Source organism: Megalops cyprinoides, chromosome 17 (genome assembly GCF_013368585.1).
Source record: "Megalops cyprinoides isolate fMegCyp1 chromosome 17, fMegCyp1.pri, whole genome shotgun sequence".
In the NCBI taxonomy this organism is placed as follows: Eukaryota; Metazoa; Chordata; class Actinopteri; order Elopiformes; family Megalopidae; genus Megalops; species Megalops cyprinoides.
Genome location: NC_050599.1, coordinates 31,411,102 through 31,437,202, shown reverse-complemented (window position 1 = coordinate 31,437,202; position 26,101 = coordinate 31,411,102). Strand labels below are relative to the sequence as shown.

The window sequence follows — 26,101 nt, the reverse complement described above, 5'->3', positions numbered from 1 at the left end:
GACCATGCGAGACTCCTTGTTGCGTGAACACACTATGCTATCTACCCCTCTAATGATTGAATCCCCCACTATCACCAACTCATCCCTGATCTCGCTCATCTCTGATAATGCTCATTCCTGATCACACTTGTCCCTGTTTTTTCTCTTCCCTAATCACACTCATCTCTAATCATGCTTATCCCAGATTTTGCTCTTCCCTAATCATGCTTGTCCCTGAATACAGTATTTTATAATCTTGCATGACAATATTATATGCATCAGTAAAATTAACAATGGATACTGTTTGATAAAGGATAAAATTAAATGTACAAAATTTCAAGACCTTTCTAGAATCAATAACTATATTTCTAGCCCATAAGTGTCCTTTCGATATGATCCCTGTGTATGCCTGTAGCACAGGTAAGATAAACAATCCATTTATATTCTCTACAACATCTGATGTGCTTGTCTCTGATATTTTAGAAGTGTTTCACTTTATCCCATAGCTGTTCCACTGTTCCAAAGCATACTGAGTCATGGTGCTTGCTTGTGCAACTGCTACCACCTCATCTGATTAAAAATCTAATTTTGTGTAATTCCTGGTTTTAGTGATTAGGTTTTTAGTTTATTCCAGTAACCATAACACCAGTAGAAATGTGGCTGGCTGACTGAAATGCCCATGTTCTTTCACTGTAAAATTCAAAGAATCATTTGAAGTTTAATTTCTGTTGACATTTGCTGTGTGCTCATCAGATATAGAAGTGATTAGCCACCTCTGATTAGCAATTCTCTGCGGGCAAGGTAAAAGTAGGTGGCTTTTCTTCCTCCTCCTGCTGGTGTCACCCTGTGGATCTGTGTCCCCCTGACTTGGGGATATGAGTGCTTATATTAAGCTTTACTGCAGCTCCAGTTCAGTGGTGTACGTGGGCAGCCTGTAGGTGAAGGATGGCGCTATAGGCTACTCCTGCAGCATATGCAGTCTCTAAAGCAGCCTGTAGCAGCGAGGACATGGCCCAACCCCATGCAGCCTAATTCAGTGATAGTGTACAGCTTTTGGCCATATGGCTGGGACATACTTTTCTTAAGATGCTCTACTTTTTGTGTGATTACTGCAGAGGTAGCTTAGCTTATTTCATGTTTTGAAAGGCATTGACGGAATTATGATTTTACTGTTATATCTGGAAAGGACACTTACAGTGGTTTTTTAGATAATGTGCAGAAATTAAACACCATAATTATCATTTATCATGTATTGCTCCATGGAGCTTGAAATTGGTTTGTATGTGTTCCAAGTAGCCTGTGTGATTGAGCATTTTTAAGCTTTCTGAGAGTCAGTGTGAGATTGTGAATGCTTTTAATTTTTTTTGAGTAACCTGTGTGAGACAGTGTACACTTAGCTTGAGATAACAGAACTCATATGGCTCTGTCAGCCAGTTCAGGGAATTAATGGAAATACAGTAGATTAACAGAAAGATCTTCATAAAGATTGTAGAGCAGTTGGCTGATACTTCTTCAATAAACAAGCCGAAGAGAACAAAAGCTTAAAAACAAACAAAAATTTAATGTAAAAACCAAACTACAAAAACAGACAAAACCAGCCTATGCACTAACAGCAGCAGGAACATGGCTTCTCGTGCTCTGCAGCCACACCTGTATTTAGTCAGGCCTCAGTCAGTAAGGTGTGGCTCGTTATCCAATTGGATGGTTCCCTTACAAATTGCCAACAGGTGCACATCATTAACAAATTATTAATACACAATTGTCAATTAGTGACCCAATTAAGATTTAACATTTGGATTCTAAGGGAGAAGTGGTGAAGGCTCTCCTTCACAGAGATGATGACTGATTTTTAATTCTTGAATTGAATTCCAGTGAATTCCCTGCAATGACCAAATGGAATTCTTTCAAAAAATTTTGTTGTTTTTACTCAATTAATGTGCTGTTCATGTGAATCAATCATGTGCTCATCATATCATTCAAAGTGCAAGACTTCATGCTCTCAGTACTGAAATATTGGCATAGCCAAATGTGGCCTTGCACAGTATCTAAACAAAACAATTAACATAAAAAGTTTAGATCTTATGATCATGATATCTACATTGTCAAGTATCCAGGGTACAATATAACCTTTCCCTTATTCAATACAGTTATTAAGCCCATCCTTTCATGATTACTTCTTCATTACTTCATTAATGATAATTGATGACCAATTCAGTCCTTATTGTGTTTATTATCATGGGTGCAAGAGCTGTTTCATCAGAGCTGACAGCGTCAGCAGTGTTGACAGCTTTTCACAGTGTATTCATCCAGCTCCCCTCTCGATATGTGGAAGATAGCTTAGGTGTAGATGCATTTCTCAGGTTTGGAGGAGTTATTCATTCCCTGCCCTGCCACCCTGTGTGTAAGAGTGCTCAGTTAAGCTCTAGTTTACCAAGTTTACACTCTGGAGGCTGTTATTGTTTATGGACTGTAAATAAATGTAAATGTAATGAACTTCTTTTCTCACTGTTGCTGTGAAACAGGACATGTGATGCAAAATGTGATGACTCACACCACAGTAACTGACACTAACATTGAGCTTAAGATGTTCATTTCTCAATAAAGTTTGTATTGATGAAGTGGCCTTCACAGGCACTGAGATTGCTAATGATATAAGACACGATTTCTAGCTGGCAATGGCTCTTGTGTTTCATTATGGTCTTTAATTGAACTGCCACTCCAACTGCTAGAAATGTGGCTACTACAGTGTTGAAAAAGTTGTTTTATTAAATATCAGTCATAAAATGTGTTTTAAAACAGTTCCAATTTTATATGGTTACCTAAAACATTGTTTTATAAGTATATGAGCCTTTTTAAGAGAGGAGCCTGAGACTGTTCTTGAGTGTACCAGAAGAAAATTGCACAGCATTGCAAGAAAATTGCAACAGACAGAATTATCTTATCATAACAGACTGCTTTCCTCATTGCCTGTGTTCTCTATGCTGTGCACTTGTTGTCGTAGCCCCCCCCCCCGCCTTTGTACAATGCAGAGGGTTTGGTTTTACTGGAATAGAAGGTCTCTGTACATGCTGCCCCTCTGTCTCATAACCTGCCTCTATTTTCCACAGGGTAGAACACTACACTGAGAAACAGCACTGATGAAACACAAATCATCCATGTTTACAGAACAGCCAGAATGAGCAAATGAGACAATTATAAATAAATGGCAGTGTCTGATAGGTCACAGGTGACCTAGTGGATGTTTCGTTCACAGTCCCACAAAGGCACTAGATCTAACTAACTGTATGAGCTAGATAACAAAGAAAAATATTTTAATTCCTGTGGGTGAAATTGGTTAACCATCACAGTACAAAGAGCAATGGATGACTTTGATTGACTGTAGATTGATAGGCCTCTCTGTGCTGTTGGCTCTGTGAATCTTCAGATTGAGGTTCAGGCTTAGAAAATGGTTTCACTTTGGAACATGCAAACTGAAAAGATGCCCACAGTGGGCACAGCCTTTAAGACTGGGTCTGGTGAGTTTGGGTGTTCAGCCAACATTGTGTGGCTGAGGTGATCATTGTGTTCTCACTATGTCTGCTGCTTATGAGCTGAGTGAGGAGACCACCCAAGCAGAGCTTCCTCAGGCTGCAGGGAGGAGGATAATCTGGCCTAGTGGAACTTCCTCAGGCTGCCGGGTGGAGGATATTCTGGCCTAGTGGAACTTCCTAAGGCTGCAGGGTGATGGCTGTATGTAATGTTTATTAGCCATCATGTCTATGGCAGGCTTATTGGGGCATGGGAGATGGTGAGAGGCTTTTATTAGAATGCTCAAGGTCACAGGTTTTATAGAGGAGTCCCTTAAGTCAAGCAAGCACAATATCCAACCATGCTGTTGGATACATAGACCCACACATTGCAGGATTCTTGTAGATCTGATCTGGCAGAACAATAAAAATTTGTTTTAGTCCTGCACATAATCTGGCACCTAAATACAGCTTGTGTTACTCATGTGTAAAAACACTCCATAATTGGAAATAAAATGCTATGTAAGTACATGACTAGATGAACTCTGATGTTGTTTGGTCGGCACACGCGATATCATTTGAGGGTGTCATTTACCTGGTCAGTATCACTTTCTGAAACAAAGGGACCTTTTTTCGCACAACAGAATAACACAAAGGAATTCCTCTCATGCACTGCTCATTTTTAAAATGATGGAAAACACTATTTGCTAGCTGGACACCATGGGAGCTATACACAAATGACCTTGTACCTCTGTCATTACTTTACTAGTGGATAACTAGACAAGTCCACAGCCTGAATAAACAATCTGGTATTGGTAAAAGCTGCATTTTGCTGACAGTCTGAAGACCTGTACTATTTGACTTTATCTAATGTTATGCGTTCCAATTTACAACCTGGCAGGGCTCGACAGTGCAAACGTTTCACTCACATTTGCGACTAAAAAAATGTGCAAACTGTAAAATGTATTTAGGAGCACGTGTGCAAATAAAAAGTATCTTGCTGGTCCAAACTCAAGTGTGATTATTCCCCCTCCCCCTGCCCCCACTGGTCTCATTTCACATTACATTTTTTGGTTGCGAACCCTGGTCTGTTTACGTCATCAACACGTAAGGAACGTGCAGATTTTATTTACCAATGTCGCTAGGCAATGACGCAAAAGGGAGGCAAAATGGAAAGCCACACTATATTTGTTTTCTTATTCATCTTTTTGTTAATATGGTGTCAGCACCAAATTAACCATGTTCGGCATTTTCGCTATGTCATAAATGCATCCCGCTGTCTGTGAGTGATGCGAGCTGCTCAGATAAGGAGGTTTTTGCAGAGACAGGCGGCAATGCGAAATGAATTTGCAGCTTTGCTTGCAGAGCATAGACGCATACCCTCAAGGTGAGCGAACATGTGGCTACCTGCAATTATTTCCCGAATAGTTTTTAGATGCAACAAGTGTGAATCTGGTTTTAGATCGGATAGCTTCCACACCAAATGTGAACAGCACTGGAGTTCAGGTGAACCATACCCTAGACCCCCTTTTTCTGGAGGACTTGGGTACGGTCTCTTGGTGCGCACCCGAGTTTGGAAAACAGCTTTCACATTAACGAAACAAACCGAACTGGACTCGGGTCTGCACCAAAAGCTCTAGTGTGAAAGCACCCTGAAAGCACTCTAAAATTCAGCCCAAGCAGCCTCTATTTTATTTTTTCAACAAAAAGGTTGATAATAGAACAACAATAATGATGGTGCGGTCACTGCGCTGAACCAATGCTGTCCGTTGGAAAAAATCATGTGATCGCAGACTTTTTTTGGCGTTTAGAAATAAAAAATGCCTAAATTTTTCAACTTAGGAGCTCCTTGGGAAAAAAGTAAGTGTCAAGCCCTGCTTGGAAAGTGCCCTATGTGTGAAGAAATGGTGTTTTCTCTGATAATAGCATCAGTTCAGACTTCAGACTCAGGCACACATATGTAACATGCACATATGCATGCCACTAAGAAGTTGTACTTCTAAGTACGCTAGAAGTACTTCTAAGTTCACTTATAACCTAATCCTAACCCTAACCCTAAATTTATTTACGTATGCTTGTTCAGACTTGTTTAAAGCAGACTGGAATGGCCAGTGGATATTGAGATGAATGCAGCATCTCTTGCAGGAATGAGAAAGCATTGGTGGTGTAAAGACTACCTGTATATAATTTATCAGGTAAACTGCACGTGTCTATTTTTTGGGTGCAAATGTTAAATGTCTAAACTATGACAGTGCTGTGGTTTATGCACATCCTCAGCTCAATCGTTAGAGTGGACTGGATTTGTGAGCTCCAGTGAATGTTCACACCTGACCATCTGTAAATAGCACTTTCCGCCTTGTTCCATTTATGGGAAAAGCATAGCAGCTCAAAAGCTGTTCTGGAGACTGTTACAGGATTTGGTAGTTGCTCCAGAGCTGTGGGGCCTAGCATGTGCAGGAAATAGCATCCTGTTGGAATTTAGTGCATTAACATTTTCTGCAACTGGTGGGGCTGACAGCACTGGGTGAGCTGTGAGTTTATTAGGCCGAGGAGCATGTTAGGCCATCTCTGGTTACCACTGCGGCACAGAGCTCACACCACACCTGTTCTTTAAAGGTTCTGGGTGATTAGGAGTGAAATAGAGGGTGGAGTCTGTCTGGGGGATAGGTATTTGAGGGTGGAGATTGGAGAGGAGCGTGGCAGGGCTGTGCTAGTGACGCAGGTCGCTGTGTTCAATCCTAAAGTTCTACAGGCAGACTGAGATGAGATGCTGCCTTTAGCTTTGTAGCAGTCAAAGGGTTTGAACTTTGTAAACCTGTACATCTTCCTGTAAGTGGATCAAGGCCAGCCCCCCCCCCCCCCCCCCCCCCCGAAGTTGTCAGGGAGGCCATCAACTGTAATGGACTGCTGAAGGAACAAATCCCTAGCTAGAGTTCATGTAAGGGTGTCACAACATCATGATTTATACATAACATTATAAAAAACAAACAATGATTCTCTTAAAATGTATCTTTTATATTTTAAGATGCACTAGTCACCTTGGAGTGATGTATTCAGGTGGGAATTGATTGAAAAAATATTGTAAAGATATGTATTTGAAAATTTAAACAAATTCAGGACAACACACAAAACTTTGTTTTCAAGATCACAAGCAAAAAACGGGAATAACAGAAGAAACTACTTGGGCAAACACACAAAAGCTTTTTTCCAAGACTACGAATCAAACACGTGAACAACAGAAACGAATTGCCTGGCCGATGAAAAAGCAACGGTCCCTCACGCTGTTTTTAACTTATATTACATCCAAATTTCCAACGGTCATTTTATTGGACCTTTATTTATAAAGACCTTTATTCAAGAAATTTTGATTGGTCATGGAATCTTAACCCGTGAAAGTGGACTGCTGTCAGAGCCGTCAGAGGTTTATAGGCGTTGCTATGGAGATCATTTGCCGGTAGTGTATGAGGAGAAGTCAGAGGACCGGCAGCATGAAAATATTATAATTGTAGCCGAGCATTCTGTTGTAAGCCTATACTTTTAATAATAATTAATTAAACAGGGAGAAGGGAGCTCCGAATTGATCGACAAGCTTTATTAACTTCATTCATCAGTCAAAACCGCATAACTCATCACCATCACTTCCAGTGTGACCTTTCAAAATAAAAGCACTGAAAAAATCGCTTACCTAGCCTATTCTTCTATTCTATTATTCGCACAAAGACATCAGAATATCTTTTATTTCAGATTCAAATGAACACTGTTTGTACTGACAGAAGCTTAAAAGTTGTGATGAATAACTGTCACTAACGCCCCCCAGCATTGCCTGAACGCCCCAGTTGAGAAACTCTAGTTTAAAGGCTTCCAAGCCTATCATGAGGTAACAAACCAAACAGTCTTGCTGGTTGTACAAATTATGCAAATGCATGTTTTGCTGAACTTTATAAAGTATGTACAGTACCATGCTGACATGATTGTGTACATTTGTACAGTTCACCCCAGTTCGATTGCATTGAATTTTTGGCATGTAAAGCTTGTAAAGATGCTACCTGAAAAATTTGGAATGAAATAAATTTAAACAATCAAACATTTTTCAGGGCCTCTGTTTATATTTTTAAATAAATCAGAGGCCCTGCTGAAGGTCCTGCCCATAATGACTTAACGCAAACAGTTTAACAAAGTACCTGTATGACAGATCATTTGAAACGTGTATGTTGTAAAACCTGCATGAGGCTCTTTAGTGTTTCACAATATTTTACAGCAGCATATATATTTACAGAACTGGCAGGAACCACTGTGGACATCTATGAGTGCTTTTGTCAGACCCTAAGAAGTGTTGTGGAGGCAGTTCTTTAAATCACTATATCTCTGAAGCATTTATACTGAGTGACAGTTTCTCCCATGTCTAATCTGTGATATCAAGGCCTTTGTATAGTAGGGGACACTCACCATGCCTGTCAGATAGCAGGTATTCAGTACTGCCTCCAACAGATTGGACATTTACCAGAACTTCATGCTGAGTGGCAATCATTCATATTTACTAATACGCTTAAGCAGGATAAAATGCTAAGACTTAGAGGAAGTATTGCATCCTGATCAGAGAGTAACCCCAGGTGCTCCTTATTGAACATGATCAACTGATCAATTACACTTACACTCATTGTAAATGGTTTTATCAATCAAAGATAAGTAGGTCATGTCCATGCCAGAGATTTGTAATGCATCCCTCAGTGAAAGATAAATGGTTATTAAATTGCTTTTCTCCTTGTTCTTCAGTGTGATGTGCACTAAGGGACTTGTGGAGGAGTGAATAATTCACTGTTAGGAAAAAATTAAACCAGGTGACCATATAAACAACTGACAGAGAAATGCTTTGAAAAAGTAGAAAACTTGTTTTATTCCATGCATAATTTGTAATGTCTCCAGAGTATGTCCTTAGATCTATTCTGTTGCCATTTACAAAAGTGTGCTTTCAGACAGTGTAACTTCCATACATGTGCACACCACATTTATGAAGTTCTGAACTGATACAGAAATAAAGTGCAAAACAGGAAGGAGGTTAGGTCATTACTACATTGCACAATGTTTAATTAATCCCTCTTGGAAAAAGTTGGAGGCAAATGACTTATTGTCCTTATTGTGTGAAGAAGTGTTTGTGTTTGAATAGCCATATTTCTTTACAGAGTATCAGCACTGTGTAGAATACAAATTAGACTTTTCAAGCAAGTTCATTCTGTCAAGCTGCCTAAAGAATAGGCTGGTGCAATTAAAAATCATTGTGCCTTATCTAAAGTCATTTCTATTTTTAGTCAGGATTATCCATATCTGTATGTGTCCAGAATACCTGTGCATCCATTGAAAAGAACCAGTAGTAACCACTGCAGCTAATACTTGATAAATAATAAATGTTCCTGTTTAATAGTATGTCATAAAATAGGCAGTGTTCATTGAACAAATCTTCACTACCAGAGTATTTCTTATAGCAGTTTGACCAGTTGCATTTATGTAATGTTCTATAAATCATTTAAGCCTGCTACCATAAAAGGAAAGTTTCACCAATTAAGTGTTAGGACTTTGATTAGTGCTTTGATTCTGTAATGTTTACAGGCCAACCTACCAACCTGCCAACAGTGCACATATACATATGTGCAATATGTAATGCATATGCATTGCTGTGGTGTTTCAGATGCAGACTGGATGAAAGATTATCTTACTGTACATGTTGAAGAAACGAAGGTCAAAGGGTCATGACAGTGAAGATAGTAAAATAAGTTTATGAACACATTAATTGCATTTGCTAAGGTAACAGACCATTTTAATGACCTGTTTTCATCAAGGGCTGAATTATCCTGATGCCTTTCATAATCTTAGTTCATGTAGCACCATTTGCATTTTGTTTTTTTACAGCCTGAACTTGACCTGAAGTATGCTAAAGAAATGTAATTTTCTATTAGGAAAACAGAAGTTAGCCTTTATTCTTTAAATCTACTTTTGTACCTATTGACATATTGCATGAAACAGTTCTACATCACAAAGGACAGGGCCTGATTGAAATATCCTATGATCCTGATCTCACCTCCATTATAAAAAATTGGTTTCATTGACTGAGATCAGATGCCCAATTTCTTCAGCTGGTGTTTGATTGTGTTAATGTCATATAATGTTATTTCTAGAGATGTCTCCAGAGAGTACTTCTTTCAAACAGGATTAGGAAATCCACATTCCAAAACAAACTTAGAGCCTGTAATGGCTCCGATGAATGGTCCCATGGTTATATACAATAGACTTTTTGCATGAAAAAAAGACATGATAATCTCTCTACTAGAGGTGTACAGAGATGTCATTATCTGTATCTGTATCTGTATCTGTTCAACCAACAAAATTATCTGTCTCTGTATCTGTATTTGGACAGTAGACCGGAAGTGGCCGTGGTATACCGGAAGTCACGTTAAATCTGGCAAATGTTGTGTTTTCTAACCTAATATTCATTGGCAATGCAATTTTTGTGCCTTCAAAGCATCAAATTGATTTAATATTGACATAATTATGAAATATATTTCCACATCCTCATACTGTACTTTTTATCTCTCTCTAATACATGAACTTTTTGCCTGTTTTATTTTTTTCCCCTGTTGAACTAAGTTTGGATCCAGCTGTCACCTCGGGCTTTTGTCTCGCTAGCTCCCGCACATAATGCCTCCTCCTCCTCGATGCCAGAGTTTCCCTGAGTGAAACCTGGGAACAGTCAGCTCTCAGCCCGCTGCCTGCTTTGCGTTGACTCGGTGGGGGCGACTACAGAATATAGCGATCGCTTTTCAATAATGTGTAGTAAATGAAACTACTTTCGACTGGGGTTTTTTTAATGGAGGAAATTAACACATACAGCTAAAAACTACAGATTCTAAGCCTCATTTTGTTGTGTAGGTTGTGGGGGTAATCCAGCTGCTACACCAGGCTTTTGTCTCGCTTGCTCCCGCATCTGACTCCGTGGGGGCGACTACAGAATATAGCGATCATCTTTCAGTAATGTGTAGTAAATGAAACCACTACTTAGTGACATCAAAGTCCTATGTTGAAAACAGAACGGGCATTTTTATCTTGTGGCCATCCACAATGATATGAATCGATTTGAAGAAACATAATAGCCGAAGCACAGACATGTCAATCATGGCTTTTTTTCTGAATAATAATGAGCAATTTTGGGTAAAAGAAATATCTGTTTCCATCGCATTATTTGTGCTTTCCCGAATAACGTATTCCGATTTGGGTACATCCCTACTCTCTACCTTGTAACTTGTAATTGTTTTGTCGTATCCTTGTTATTTTCTATTTATATATTGTGGAAAATCACCTGAAGCCAGCCAATGTTATTCTGGATCCTGCCCAGCATGCTTTGTGCTAGGGTTAATAAAGTACCGTTTTGTTGGGTTTTTATTACAAGTTTTATTACAAGTTTCTAGATTAACTGCAGTAACTGTAGAAGACAATCTGTTTAGACAATTGCCTGTTGTTATTGATGTGAATTACAACACATTACATGTTCAGAAATAGTAACTGTCAGCTGGAACCATTTGTTAAGCAATAGGGTTGAGTCACTAATGCACCATTAGGGAGATATTTACTGGGTGTTGAGAGAGTGTAATTTTGTTGCACTCATTTGAACTCATTTAATCTTATAATGCAGCACTCTCCTAGCAGGACAGAGCCATGGCAGGCATGGGAAATGGTCAGATTAGCCATGCCTAGCTGAAGAATTGCAAGGGAGTGGGTGTGGTGGGGTGGGAGTGGGACAGAAGTGGTTGGGGTTTAGGTGGAGAGTGTAACTGGAGTGGGTGGGGTTTGGGTGGAAAGTCGGGTTGGAGTGGGCATGGTGTGGATGGAGAGTGGGGTTTGAGTGGGTGGGGTTTGGCCATGGCTGGATTGTGAATGGGGAGCGTGCGGGGGTTGTTAGGGTGGAGAAGAGTCCGATTTAACCTTTTGTTATCTCCTGACAGGACGATGAAGTGGTGCTGCAGTGTGTCGCCAGCATCCAGAAGGAGAATCGTAAGTTCTGCCTGGCAGCTAAGGGACTCGGTAATCGGCTATGCTTCCTAGAACCCACCTCAGAGGCAAAAGTAAGCAAACTACACCTGAGGTTTGATTCCTTACTGGTGGAAGAATATGACTTTGGTGGCCTGTAGGGCAGATGTGAAATGAGATTCCTACTCAGTTAAGTTAGTTTACTTTCAGAGACACAGTCTATTCCCAGTGTGAGAGGAAAGGTTTCTCTCCAACTCAGTGTAATACTGTGGCTCCTGTAAGTGACACATGTGAAAAGCTCCTGCCTAATAGGACACTGTCCTATGAGAGACCTGCACCTCTGTGTCTGGTGAAAACATGAGGGAGGTTAGCTTGAATAGGAGGCCCTGGATTTGCACTCCATGAAAAAGCAGAAGAGCGGCATGTTGATTTGAACCATGTGACGTAGATTGATTGAACCGCAAGGCCACCATCTGGAACTGGGTGGCACTGAGCTGTGTGGGGAAGTCATTAGTCTTTGCAATGTGCTGTAAGCTGAGACGTGTTGGTCACTCCATAACCCTGCATTGGCTGCTGTTTGCGGGTCCCTGGGAGCAGGACAGTGTTGCCATAGCCTCTGTCTCACAGTAGCCCTGCCCGGACACCTCCCTGCAAGCTCCCACATCACAGCAGCATCTGTGGGCTATCAGTGTGGGCATCAGCAGGGCTTTTCCCAGAGCATGCTGACCTTTTAAATCATGTGGCAGAAATTCCTAATCTCATAAGCCCACCTCCCTCTCCCTACATGCAGACTACCTGTTAATACACAGCACACAGTCAGCTGTGGCCTATGCGAGAAATAAGGCCTTATCAGTACATGTTGACATGTCATGTTTTTGAGCAGAGGAGCAGCAAAGCAGTCGGCAGAAAAACAGCCATAAAGCCTTGTCCTTAGCTCAGCAAACAGCTTGACAGTTGGTCACCTGCACAAATAGCAGCTTTATTTCAGAGAAGGTCTCCCCTGCACACTCTCACCTCAGTGAGTTGGCTGTTTCTTGATGAAACCTGCCTTGGGTCTGCACCGGACATACAGGCCTTAGCCCTACCCTCTCAGTGACTTGGGGGTCTCCGTCCTGTAGATTCTCTATGGACTCTGTGTGACTCTCATTATCAGACTGCGCACTGCCCATGTCACAAGCTCACCGTGGGGGCATAGGTCGGTCAGGCTTGTTACACTCTGGGGGCATACCGGTATTAGTTCGGCCCATGTTCTAACTTTAGTCCAGCTGAAAAAAAGAAATACGTTACTATTTTGCATAGTAATGTTGTTATTTTAACATTATGTATTAAAATATATACTTAACCCTTGTGTTGTGTTCATTTCATGTTACCTACTTTTGTGTTCCCAGTCAAAAATGACTGACCCCTTATAGCTGTTTATAAATCTCTTATTATACATATTTTTTCTTTAGATGTTGCATCAGATCTTTTTATCAACTTTATTTCTAGTAATTACAACAGGTTTTGTATTTCTGTTAGGAACTTTTGCCCAGTAGTCCTCATTGAACGTTTTTGAGTAAAAGTAGCATTATTTATGACTATAGTAGGATTATTTTGACTGTAGTAAATAACAGAGGAAACATATTGTGCTGTTTATTACAGACTATTTTGTTTTAATGTTTAACCAGGAAATTTTTTTGAAACCCTTTCAATTTTTTAAAAAGTGGCACAAACTAACATCTGTGGTGTTCCTGGTCAAATCTGACTGTTGTGACTTTATTAGTAAAGAAAGGACATAGGCCTAAGCCTATTTACACATTAACACTTTGCCATGCCACGTCCGTCTGGTCTGTTTCCTTCCAGTTGTCTTTGTACACACGTCTGCCCTCCAAGTTGGTCGTGTTTATCATTATGGCTTCGATAGGCTCTGTCACAAACAGTTCAAAACAGGATTTTATGCAGTGAGCCCGAGATATGGCATATCTTGTTGGCATCCTGGGGTCATCCTGTTGACATTTTCATTGCACAGTCTTTCTCTCCTCTCAGGTGGGGAAGACCAGGACAAATTCCCATTCTTTGACCAGAATGTATTAGCAACCTCAGCAGGACCATTATCATCGATTTATTGCTCCTCATCAGTTGTCACATGGTCTGCATCATAGTCAGTGTTGTCTTCAACTTCTGACACATCTTCTGATGCACTTTCATCATGGACTTTCCCCTCCTCACCAGTATCAAAGATGTGGTCGAGAGTCTCACATACAGTATATTGTTTGGTTATTGTGGTCCCACAAAGTGAATGGTAAGCAAAGCCCTAAGGAAGCTTTATATACCTGAGCTGCGGGAAAGGTTCTGTATATTATTGAAACACTGTTCTGATTGTTTGCGCGAATATCAAAATTCCCTCAACAAATACTCATAATATTGTGTGAATGTTGTGGTTCCCATGGGGGAAAGATTCAATAGGGGAAAGGTTCCAGAGTTGCCAGGGAAACCCAAGAAGGGTGTGTGTGTGTGTGTGTGTGTGTGTGTGTGTGTATGTGTGTATATGTGTGCTTGCACACATGCACATATGGGGTTAGAGAGTGGCGGTGTGTCCATCTGATGGATGGACATGCTCCTCAATTTCTCTCTTTTTTCACCTACTTGTAGCCTCGCCCATTCAATTCCTATGGCCGGTCATTTTTGACCGGGAACACCACAGATGTACAAAAGTTAAATAAAACCCCCAAAATTGAATGAAAATTATGTAAATTTATTTTGTGTTTTCAGATGGCCTGTATGGACAGTGTCATGGAGCTTTATACTAATTAGATAAAATAAACATAAATCATACATAAAAACTGTAAATCAGTCAAATTTGACCTGAACACAACAGGAGGGTTAAATATAGAATATTATGTCAGAATATATACATCACTTCTTTAGGAGTCTCCTCCAGGTTTATAAATTCAAAAGGTGCCATGAACACTAAACTCTGTTGAATTCCATCCTTTCTAGAAAATTATTATTAGAATTGATTATTTATTATTTGGAGCTTGATGTCAAATATTTGAAGTCTGTGTGTTTTTTAAATCCAGTATCATTCAGATCACAGCCACTCAAGTAATTCATTGATAATTAAAAAGAAAATGTTCTCAATTGGATTTATTTTCAATACACATGCATGCATTGCTTTACAATGACCTCCTCTGAATCACTTTTTGTGGTGAAGCCTTGCATTACGTTCCACTGTACTCATTTGCATGCTTTTTGAGTTGCTTGTTGCGCTGCTTGACATTGCTTTTCTGTGTACGTGCTGACCTGTCCCCCCCTGAGGCAAGGATGATGACTAACACTGCCATCACTGGCCCACACCAATCCTGCAGCAGCACATGTATGAAAAGGATAAGAGCTTGGTGGGGAGCGGAAGGCATAGCGGGGAGCATAGGAATTAACAGAGAGCAGAGGGCTTTGTTATTCAGTTCATTCCTACTGCGCAGATACAGTACATCAGAGCTAGTCAAGGGCTTTTTGCCTTTGCCAACAGTGACCTGCTGAAATGCAGTGCATATACAGTGAGACTAATCTGCTGAGATGCAGTGCATATACAGTGAGACTGACCCGCTGAGATGCAGTGCATAAACAGTGAGACCGATCTGCTGAGGTGCAGTGCATATACAGTGACACCGAACATGAGCATAGTAAATCAGAGTTACAGTCAGTCACAGTGTGCATGCTCAGAAGCAGATGAGGGGTGGAAATGCATCGAGAAGTCGTACTTCTGTCAATGATGTGAGGGATGAGGGCTGGGTAGGGGTTTAGGTCCAGGCTGGGATTGTGCTTGCTTGTCTCACCCTTTTTTCTCATGTGTCCCCCTGTCTCTGGCAGTATGTACCCCCAGACCTGTGCATCTGTAACTTTGTGCTAGAGCGGTCCCTCTCTGTGCGGGCCCTGCAGGAGATGCTGGCCAGCACAGGATACAGCAGTGAAGGGGTGAGTATGGCAGCGTGAGTATGCCCCCTTCCCCCAACACACTCCCACAGCAGCCAACAGAAACACACCCCACATACTGCTACCTCCTGCAGTAAGAGGCAAGTTTTATTTGAGAAAAGAACTCATCCTGCTTCTGTAAACATGCTGCATCAGCATAACTGAGGCGGTGGGTCTGGAGTGGGTTTGACCATCCTGTCCAGGCCTGATGAGAAACACAGCTGGTGGAAGATCCCCTGCAGTAACTGATAGGGGCACATTCCTCACCCTGTCCGTGACCCAGCTGGCAGGGAGGTAGGATGAGCTGGCTTCATCTCCATGGGATCTTAACATTGTTAACAAATCAAACTGTGTGGGTCTGCCCCAAACCAGGCACAAAGAAACTACAGTGACTGCTTTAATGGGAATCATATCATTTTAAAACAAGATCCAGTTAACTAGTCAACCTTCCCACCACAGATAAGCATGCAGACCTCTGAATTTATCAATTGACAGGACAACAGTGTCAGAATTGAATATATAGTTATTTGTATGTATGTCCCAGGTTTTAAACATATAATTTTTATTTAATTGTACAGACATTAAAACAGAGCTGGCCTGACGCATAAGCGAACTAAGCGGCTGCTTAGGGCCCCCGTGGCCATCAGGAGCCGCCCAAGAGCGCTTGAAATGTCCCACAAGAGAGCTTGAAATGTTTTTGTGATATATTTAGGATTGTCAAAATAACATGTTAATTTTGATTAATTAATTATAGAAAAAAATAAAGTGTCAAAAAAATTAATGCAGATTAAACGCACTCTATGATGCCCCTTGACCCCATACGTCGCTGTGCATTTAAGCAATATCACACAAGAGGGAGTGTTGTTATACTGAATATCAGCACGGCTGTGAATTGGTCGTAAGTACGAGGTTGCAAGCCGAGTGCCGAAGATAATCACAGCCATACTGATATTCAGTATAACAGCACGACCTCAAATGTGATATTGCTTTTATACAACAGTTTTACAAATAAAGGCTGTTTATCAGGTAACAATAATTTGAGACAACAAATTATGTTTTTTGTTATTTATTCGGCTCCGCCAAAAAAAAATAGTTCCTTCAGGATTACATTTACACCTGTTGTCCAGCAACACATTAAACAGTTTCTTGACTGCAGGTTAGTTAGCTAGCTAGCTAGCATCTAAAATATGGCACATTGACAATCAGTACAATGTCAAGGATAAAATGAGAAAATTATGGACTTATTTCCATCATTGTTCTTGCTAAAACATTTCTGATAGGTATTAGGTCATATTTTTGATTATTATGGCCATTATTGAATATGAACAGTGAAAAAATCTGAATGTATGGGAAATAAAAGAGATGTTGACCTTTAAAGTGTAATGAAACAGACTGGGATCCAGATGTGGTTAAGGGTTTTAATCACAGAATCTAAGAACGAGGTCAGGGACAAAACAAGTCGGCAACAGGAAGCAGTAGTACACCAATCCAGAATCCAAAAACACAGGCAAGGTCCAATGAACAGGCGAGATGTCAAAACACAGGAATAACACCATCAAATGGCAGAGAGCAGGTTTGGTAATGTCACAGGGAAACAATACCTCACAATGAGGCAACTGAAACAAAGTCCTTATATAGCCAGGGCTTGATTGAGGAATGAGTCACAGGTGTGCTGGATGAGTGGGTGTGGTTGAGCCAGGCTGAACTGGACGTGGCTAACCTGGTTGAGTGGGTTGAACTGGGAGTGGCTGAGCTGGCTGACTGGGAGCGGGTGTGATATCAAGTTTATAATATCTATTATAATTGATGCAGTCATCTACCAAAATCTGTTTGAACTTAAATATTTTTAAATGCTTCTCATGGCAAATATTGCTATATGCGATTAATTTAGATTAATTAATCATAAAGCATGTAATTATTTTTTTTTTAATCGCTTGACAGCCATAATTATATTATGTCAATGGGTAATCAAACAAAAACGCAATATTATGTTAACAATAATCAATAGTATTTGGCGGTGCAGAGGTGGTGGGGGGCCTCCAAATCAAATTCTGCTTAGGGCCCCATAAAGGCTTGGGCCGGCCCTGCATTAAAGACATATTCAGGAAATAATGATGATGCATCTTCTGGTCTTACTTTTCCTTGGCTGTGAATTGTAACATCTTTCTTTACATTACATTACATAAATATTGCCATTAAGCAGTCACTCTTATCCAGAGCAAATGACATAAATTACCAGTTTTTACAATGTTATGCATTTATACAGCTGGATATTTACTGAGGCAGTTGTGGGTTAGGTACCTTGTCTAAGGGTACAGCAGCAGTGCCCCCCTGGAGAATTGAACCGGCAACCTTTCTGTTATGAGTTATGCTCCTTAACCACTATGCTACACTGCTGCACAAAAAATTGGTTAGAGATGCCACAAAGTAGGTGGCAATGCCTTAACAACACTTCAACACTGTATGTGTTGAAGGCCACTAGATTAGATTTAGATTAGATTAGATTTCCTTTATTGTCATTTTATCATACACTTGCGTACAATGAATGAAATACCATTTCTCCAATACCAACAGTGTACATAAGTTAAGCAAGAGAATTAAAAGGGAATTAAAACAACATATATCTATATACACTACACGCAGTACACATACACAGTGTATGCACAGTCAATGCACATGGTGTACCAAGAAAAGCAGAAAATTAGAAATAATTTTCTTTTGACAATATATTTGACAATAAAGGAGTGTACTGTAAATTGTCTTTATAAACATTTGGAGGGGAATAGCAGCATGTCTTTGTAGCAGCATGTCTTTATAGTATATTTGAATGGGAATAGCAGCATGTACTGGAGAGGGAGAGGTTGTGTCTGTTGCACCACACTGTCAGCTGCTCCACATCCATCCAATATGTTGACTCATCACTTTTTGCTGATGAGACCCACAACTCTTTTATCATCAGCGAACTTCAACACTAGGACCTCTTCCAGGGGGGGAAGTTCTAACCTTGTCTCCTTTCATGCAACACTGCCTGCATATAGCTTCCTTCTTTTGAGAAAAGTATGTCAGAGTAAAGTCGTTTCATAATGCAGGGTCTGCAGCTGTTTTTTCCCAAATAATGCATCACTCTGACATCTCTTTGTGACTGACACAGGTGATGTCAGGGCCCTCCTTTGATTACACTTGCCTATCTTGGGAGGGGTTGTCCTCTAGTGGTGTGCTGCACTCTGATTTCCAGCCAGTAGATGTATTGACAAGCTTGTAGAGGTGTCGTTAAGATTATACAGCAGGATTGTGTACATATGCAAAGGCTGTGACACAGATTCTGTTTTACTCTAATTACTAATGCACTTAAAACGTAAAAAAGGCCTCTATAAAACTAATATCAAAATTGACACACAGGATTTTTGTAATCTGTTGTCTGAATAAGAATGCTTTTTAAATGTTTTGTTTGGGACGTGACAGTGGTGAGTGCACAGAGATGGTGATGGCTTTGAGGACACAACTCTGCATCCCTTGAAAATGCAAGCTTCTGCCTCTGAGTTTATAGCACACCTGCCTCCCTGAGGTTATAGAATGCAGGCATGCAGGCAAAATCAGTTACTATATGAAATGAGTAAGCCTCATGCAGAAACAGAGCTGTCCCATGGGGGCTTTGCTCATCACCACCACAGTGACAAACCCTGGATCTACTCAGGTGTGCAGAGCACAAATAATTACCAGTAATACATTTAACACTACAAATCCCATGGTGCACCAGGAGGCAAACGCTGTCAGAGGATAGGTGCATCCTCCTAACAGTGTCTGAGCAACTGAGAGGTGGTCATGCAAGTCACAGGGAGATCTGAGCAACGACTAGACCCTGGCCGACCAACCCACCCCTATCCCTGGTGGAATGAAGGGCCAGAGTTTTTCTCTACTTGCTTCTTTTGCATGTATTTCAATCCTGCAGCCACCAGAGCTCTGTATAGCTGCATTTTATGCCACTTATGAAACAAGTATCCTTTCATTCATCTCTGTTAATCATTTAACATCATTAACACAAATTAAACACAGCCATTAAGACACAGACATTAAGCAGTTACATGCATTACATCTATGTTGGCTTCAGTCTTATTATTCAGTAATGCTGAATATGTGACTATGTGGTGAAATGCTCACCAGGAACATGTATACAGAATAATTTTACTTTGTTTGAATGGTGAAAACATTGTGACTCAGTGTATAACATGTTTATCTGCATAAGAGTGTAAAGCTGTAAATACACTAGTTATTGGTACTAACTAGTAACTAACAAATACAGCTCAGGGAGAGAGTCCAGAGGTCTAAATTATGTGGTTATATTCAACCTTTTAACCATTGGTTTATGGTCTTCTCTTTCATGGATTGCTGTTACCTTGGGAAAACATGCACATATATAGACACTGCTCTCATATTCTGTTGCCTTCATATTTTGCATATGGTTTGCATTTAAACAGTTTGAATGAACTGTCTCCATCAGAACAGAATAGAATCTAACAGGAGCATTTTCACATCCAAATTACAAATTTGTAAAAATTCTGATGAGCACAAAAAAATGACAGAAATACTTTTTCCCTCTTGATGGTGGTTGTAGTGTGCCATGAGCTTTTCTGCAACCTTGCTGAATGTTTTAAGTAAAAGTTATTGAGTTGTGAATGTTTTAAACAGTGTTAAATATTGATTTGTCAGCTTCTCAAGTTTATTGTAGGTTTTGTGGATTCTGAAATCATTCTTGAAGAACATCGTAGCTCACACTGTCCAATACCAATGCCGTCAAGCTTTTAAAATCAACTTCAGATGCATTTAAACATTTCACAATGTCATCTGTGGCTGAAAGTAATTAATGGAAGTAGGGATACTGCATCACCCAGCTGTCATTAATTGTCCCTGCAAAGCAAAGAAGATGCAAAACATAATGACCTTTCATGTCTTGTTGTTTAGTGGATGAATCAGTGACAGATGATACACTGTTGATTGGGTCTCTGATTTTGATTTCCTGTTATTCAGAACAGACGTCTGCAGCAGATACCCTCTGTTAAGGTGACTGGCTGATAGAGTTCGTATGCTAAGATATACATTTTAGTCTATTATCATCTTCTGTGTGTGGTGAATGAGGATAATTATTTAAGTACATGTTCAAATATATAGATGACATGGGGGACAAAACTATGGGCAGTTGTGAGAGGGCCTTCTGTGAGAAGAGATCTACTGTTCATTTCCTTCTTTAAGTCCTCATATCTGATTAAATAGAGAGAGTGATACCTTTTTCCACCATCTGAATGTTCACAAAAAACTTGCATCAATTCCAGCCTCTTACAGACCTATCCAGGCAGTGTGGGATGGGCTAGGAGTGGCATGGACTGACCAGACTGGACCAGCCTCTGCACAAGGCCTCTGTGGGCCTATGCTTCCACTGCTCAGGGTGTATATGTCACCTTGCTGTTCTTGGGAGCTGTTTCCTAATGAGTGGTGCAGGGCACCAAACATACCAAAGAGGAAGCACTCTGGAACTGCTCCTGGTTCTGGAACAATCAGAGCAGAAACCTGAGCTGCTGCTAAATGGCAACACTAAGTGCCTCCATCTAGTGGAGGGAGGTACATTATGCTTTTTCAGTCTTTCTCAGTTTCCTGTTTCCATTTTTTTTCACATTTTGTTCTTTGCATCACATTCTTACATTTGCATTTTCCTGTTTTTTTCTGTGATTAAGAAGTGGAAGTTCAGCGCAGCAAAGAGATTTCAGAGGACCGCTGTAAGGTCGCTGAAAGGCTCAGAACTGAAGACTATCACACAGCAAAAGGTCACGGTTGGTCACGTGACATATCGGTGTGTCAGTCGGCCTGAAATATGGCAGGCCGCTCCCTGTGGCAGCTGGGGATGGGATAGTTTTCCCCCTGCTTTTGATCAAACATGCTCTCCTTTTTAGTTCACAGGGAACACAAGCCACTGCTGGGCCCCGTCTTTTGACTGTCTGAGGGGTCAGTGGTATGTTTAACGCAGTACCCAGACAGTGCCTCAGTCTTAAATGCAACATTCATTAAAACAGAGAGTTCAACATGTCTTTCTCATTGAGGATGCAGGCTTAAACAGGCTTAAGCACAGATAAATAAAACTCACTCTTACAATCAGAAACAATATGATTGCTCTACAAAATATCTTTTTCTTTTTTTTCTCACATTAAGATTATTCAGAAATTAGAATTTTTGAAAATGTATTAAAATAAAACTCTTGCATGAGTCCCATTTTTCTCCAGGAGAAAATTTGATGTTAAGAATGACACATAAAGTGACAAAAAATAAAATGGGGAAATTATTGTGTAAACGTAATTGCCCTTTTGACCTTTTGCTGTGCTTTTTAAATTGTGCTTTTAAATTGTCTCTTGTTGCCGCCTTTACCCTGACGCTCATTGCGCCGTTTGAAGTTGTCGAAGTCCGCCGTTTGAAAGTGTATCGTATTAGTTGCCCTATAGGCTGTAATTGTACAAATCTAATAGTACTGTGTCCTCAAACAGACGCTGCTCTCAGCTGAGAACTGTCTCATTGTGGAACTGTACACATCCTGTCCCCGTACTGTCGCTATACTTGCTGTATGCACTTTTGTAAGTCGCTTTGGATAAAAGCGTCTGCTAAATAAATAAATGTAAATGTAAATGTAAATGTCTTATCACAATGCCTCTTAGAGGTTCATAAGGAAGGTGAGTACAGTGACATATGACAGAAGTGGCCTGAAACACCACTGTTCACTTTTACCATTTTTAAAAAAATGCTGTGAATCCCAGTGTTTGATTCCTTCCCCCAGTCATAACTATCAGCAAGTGAGTGCCATTTCTTTGTATAAGTGGTTACAAGTAGGAAATGGCCAATTCCCTCAGTCAAACTCAGCTGAGTGCAGCAGCATGTATTTGGTGCTTTGAGTGTATGATATTGTCAGCCTATCCACCTCCCACTTTACTTCAACCCTTTGCTGTGGCCACACCCCAAGTGGGCCACACCCCTGGCTGCTGTGGTGGGTGGGTTGGGCCTGCTAACATGTATGCGCTGTCTTCACAGGGGGCACAAGGGAGAGGACACCGGACACTGCTGTATGGTCACGCCATCCTCCTCCGGCATTCTTTCAGTGGAATGGTGAGAGCACACCACAGCTACCAGTGTTCAGTACTACCGCTGCATACCATAGCTACGGCCACTGTAGCACTGAGCACACCACAGCTACCAGTGCTCAGTACTGCTGCTGCAGCACTTCTGGTACACACAGCACTGACTAATCACCTCACTTATCATCAACCAGCACACCAGGGATACTGCAGGATTAGCATTTCTACTTATATTTTTATAACTGCTTACCGTTTGCAGAACCCAGGCCAGATACACACTTAGAATTGCAAATTAAAGACAAAGTAATAGTATAATACAGTACAGTATTGTGTGTCAAAGTAGGTATTAATAGACAATGGAAACTCAGCCAACATATGGATTGTACTGAAATATGTGTGTTGTGTTACGAAGTAATATGATATCATTAAAGTATAAATTTGACAATATGATATAAAAATATTCCTTCAGTGTGATTTGTTTGGATTACAGTACCTGACCTGTTTGAAGACATCACGGTCTCACATGGACAAGTTGTCCTTTGATGTTGGACTGCAGGAGGACTGCAGATTTTAGTATACAGAGCCCGTTTCTTTTTATTTGTGTTGAATGCTACAGCATTAAATTACTGTCGAAGACTTCATGCTGAATATTTTTAATTGTGACAGAAAGAATTGGTTACACACATTCAGTCACTTCTGTTACAACTAAAATGATTTGATATGTAGGTAATGGTAATAGTATAGAGTCGCTTTTTTAGTGTTAGTAGGGGTCCAAGCACCGAAGGTGCTGGAACCCTCTTGTTTTTACTTGGATTATTATTATTATTATTATTATTATTATTATTTGTCAGGATCGGAGATCGGGACACAAACGCGGACCACAGGGTAAACGGAACCAAGCGTTTAATCTGAATCGGCAGGCAGTTCGTGGTACAGGGACAGGCAGGGTTCAAAAACACGGGGAAGCAGTCCGGGGGCAGATCCAGAATCGGAAGTCGGGGTGGGCTGAGTCGGGAACCAGGCAGGCGATTGGCGTCAAACGGATCCAAATCGGCAGGCAGAAACAAAGTCAGAAATCGGGCAGGAAACAGCAACAGCAAACGACTCACGGGAACTAATGCGGGGACGAGACAGGAAAAACTCACTGAAACGAACTAGCAACAAGACAGAGACATGCAGGGAAGATATAGGGCTGAGGTAACGAGGCAATAGGATGCAGGTGAGCAGGCAGGCAGGTGCAGGTAATGAGGGGATCAGGTGGGCGTAGACCAGGCAGGGAGCGGGGCGGGGCTGGAACACAAGGGAAACAAAAACACAGGTATGGGGAAAAACAAAAACACTGTGGCTTAAGGGGGCGGAGCCCTGACAATTATTATTATTCCGCCGCTTTTCCATTCTTGCCCATAAAACCAAAACCGTCCATCGAAAAGTCACCAAAATTGGTAGGATGGTAGAGGGTCATCTCCTGAACAATTGTCTACAATATGGCGTCCATAGGTCACATGACCTGGCAGCCATCTTGGATTGAAATCACCATTTTCAAAAGCTCAGCCCCCTTGACCCATTTGACGAAAAGTCACGAAACTTGGTATAGAGGTTCCCCTCATCAGAAGGAACAACTTTGCCTCTTGAACCTTTCAAGTCCGCCATATTGGATTTTGAGCTAATTTGCATAATTATGACTTCAGCAAAAATGACATCTTCTCCTGAATGGTTGGGCCAATTTGCACGAAACTTAACACACATCTTCTTGAACCAAATCCCGACTTAAATTGCGAAAAAGAAGCTGCTACATACAAAAACCTGGCCGCCACAAGCCGCCACAATCAATATGCAAATTAGCCAATATCATTCACCGTTGCATTAATTATTCTGAAATTTCTTGTGCACAATGACAAGGCCTCACTGATAAGATATTCCAAATTTGAAAGCGATCCGTCAAAAAACACACTCCACAAGCGCTTCAAAACGCCCATTTTTAACCCAATTTTTTATATGTTAAAAATATACTTAAAAATCTTGTTCTCATGAACCGTAATTGATGCAAAATTCCATATGTCGGGCCTTTGGGTATGCTCCATCTAAATTGCGAAGGAATAGTCGCTACGTCAAATAACACCAGAGACAAGGCGTCACTGATAGGATATTCCAAATTTGAAAGTGATCCATCAAAAAACAGACTCGATAAGCACTTGAACACACCAATTTTAATATATCTATATCTAAATTGTGAAGGAATAGTCACTACGTCAAATAACACCAGAGCTATGTATCAATCAAATTGCAATGGTGACATAATGAGTTTTTTGACATTTAATACTCATGTGCTTCTGTACCACTGTGCTGATCGGCACAAAACTTGGAATGTAAAACCCTTACACTGACTTCTGTCTAATTTATGAAGGAAAAGTTACTATATCAAAAAACATAGCCTCTATAAGCCAATCATTTGCTTCATTTACTAATTGATATGCAAATGAGCATCAAATTCTTCTTAACACTGGTTTGTGAAAATCTTTTACTGCATGAAATTCAAGACCCCCAGGCAATTAACTTATTTGTGCTTGGACCCCAGAATTGTAGCTTGCAGCTATATTTATACATATAATAAGGTTGCTCTCTCAAACTAATGAAAAAATCTATTGAAATGTTAAAGGTACCTCAAAGCTCCTTTTTTCAGTTACCTTTCCCTGTAGCAGTTGTGGTGATGCAACAGCACCATTTATCAAGGAGAGATAAACATAGTGTACTTGTGATGGATTGACTCTGTCACATAATGGCTTTTATTTATGGGTCCACCCGAAACAGGTCAGCAAACCTCCTCAGCACACACCTTACCACAGATTTTTCTCAAAATGGAAAACTTAAGTATTTGTCTTGCTTGACCCTCATCATTTCCTCTGATTGATTGATTCTTAATTCTTACCCATTATAAAGGAATGTCTAAATATTTTTATAACAATATGTTATGGTAAAGTGTTCTAGACAGTGTCAAATAAATCTCTGATTCAAACACATTATTGCACTCAAGTATATTATTAAAGTTGAATGTTTTAATAAGCATGTTACAGTCAGTGAAAATGTGGTACTCATGTGTTCCTGGTCTTATGCAGATCAATATACATCTGTTCAGTATGTGCATGTTTACCTGTTCCTATATGCTGACAGTGCTGAGGTCAATGTGCACGCAGTCTCCTAGCAGATTGCACCTTTCATCTGACTCCTCCCCCCTTGTAGGTGAGGCTTGTTGGTGGACCATTCACCCTGCCTCCAAGCAGAGGTCAGAGGGCGAGAAAGTGCGAATTGGAGATGACCTCATCCTGGTGAGCGTGTTCTCAGAGAGGTACCTGGTGAGTAGGGAGAATTATTTGCCCCATGCACAGGCTGTAATCCAAACACACTGGTGACACTCTACACGATGAAGAGACTGCATAATTCAGTGTAGAACGAGGCCTGTTCCTGCTTGTTCTCTCTGAAGGTATCTGTTCATTTTTCTGTGATCTGTTCATTTCTTCTCACACTAAGAAAGCTAAGTGCAGT

At 40.6% G+C, this 26,101-nt stretch overlaps 1 protein-coding gene across 1 annotated transcript in view; it reads left to right on the top strand.

Annotated features, from left to right (window-relative positions):
- LOC118791935 (ryanodine receptor 3-like) overlaps positions 1-26,101 on the top strand; it is a 139,974-nt gene that overhangs the window by 11,233 nt on the left and 102,640 nt on the right. Inside the window, 5 exon segments of the mRNA XM_036549500.1 lie at positions 11,477-11,596; positions 15,351-15,455; positions 22,518-22,592; positions 23,052-23,113; positions 25,761-25,911. Of these exon segments, the coding sequence (XP_036405393.1) occupies positions 11,477-11,596; positions 15,351-15,455; positions 22,518-22,592; positions 23,052-23,113; positions 25,761-25,911 (513 nt within the window).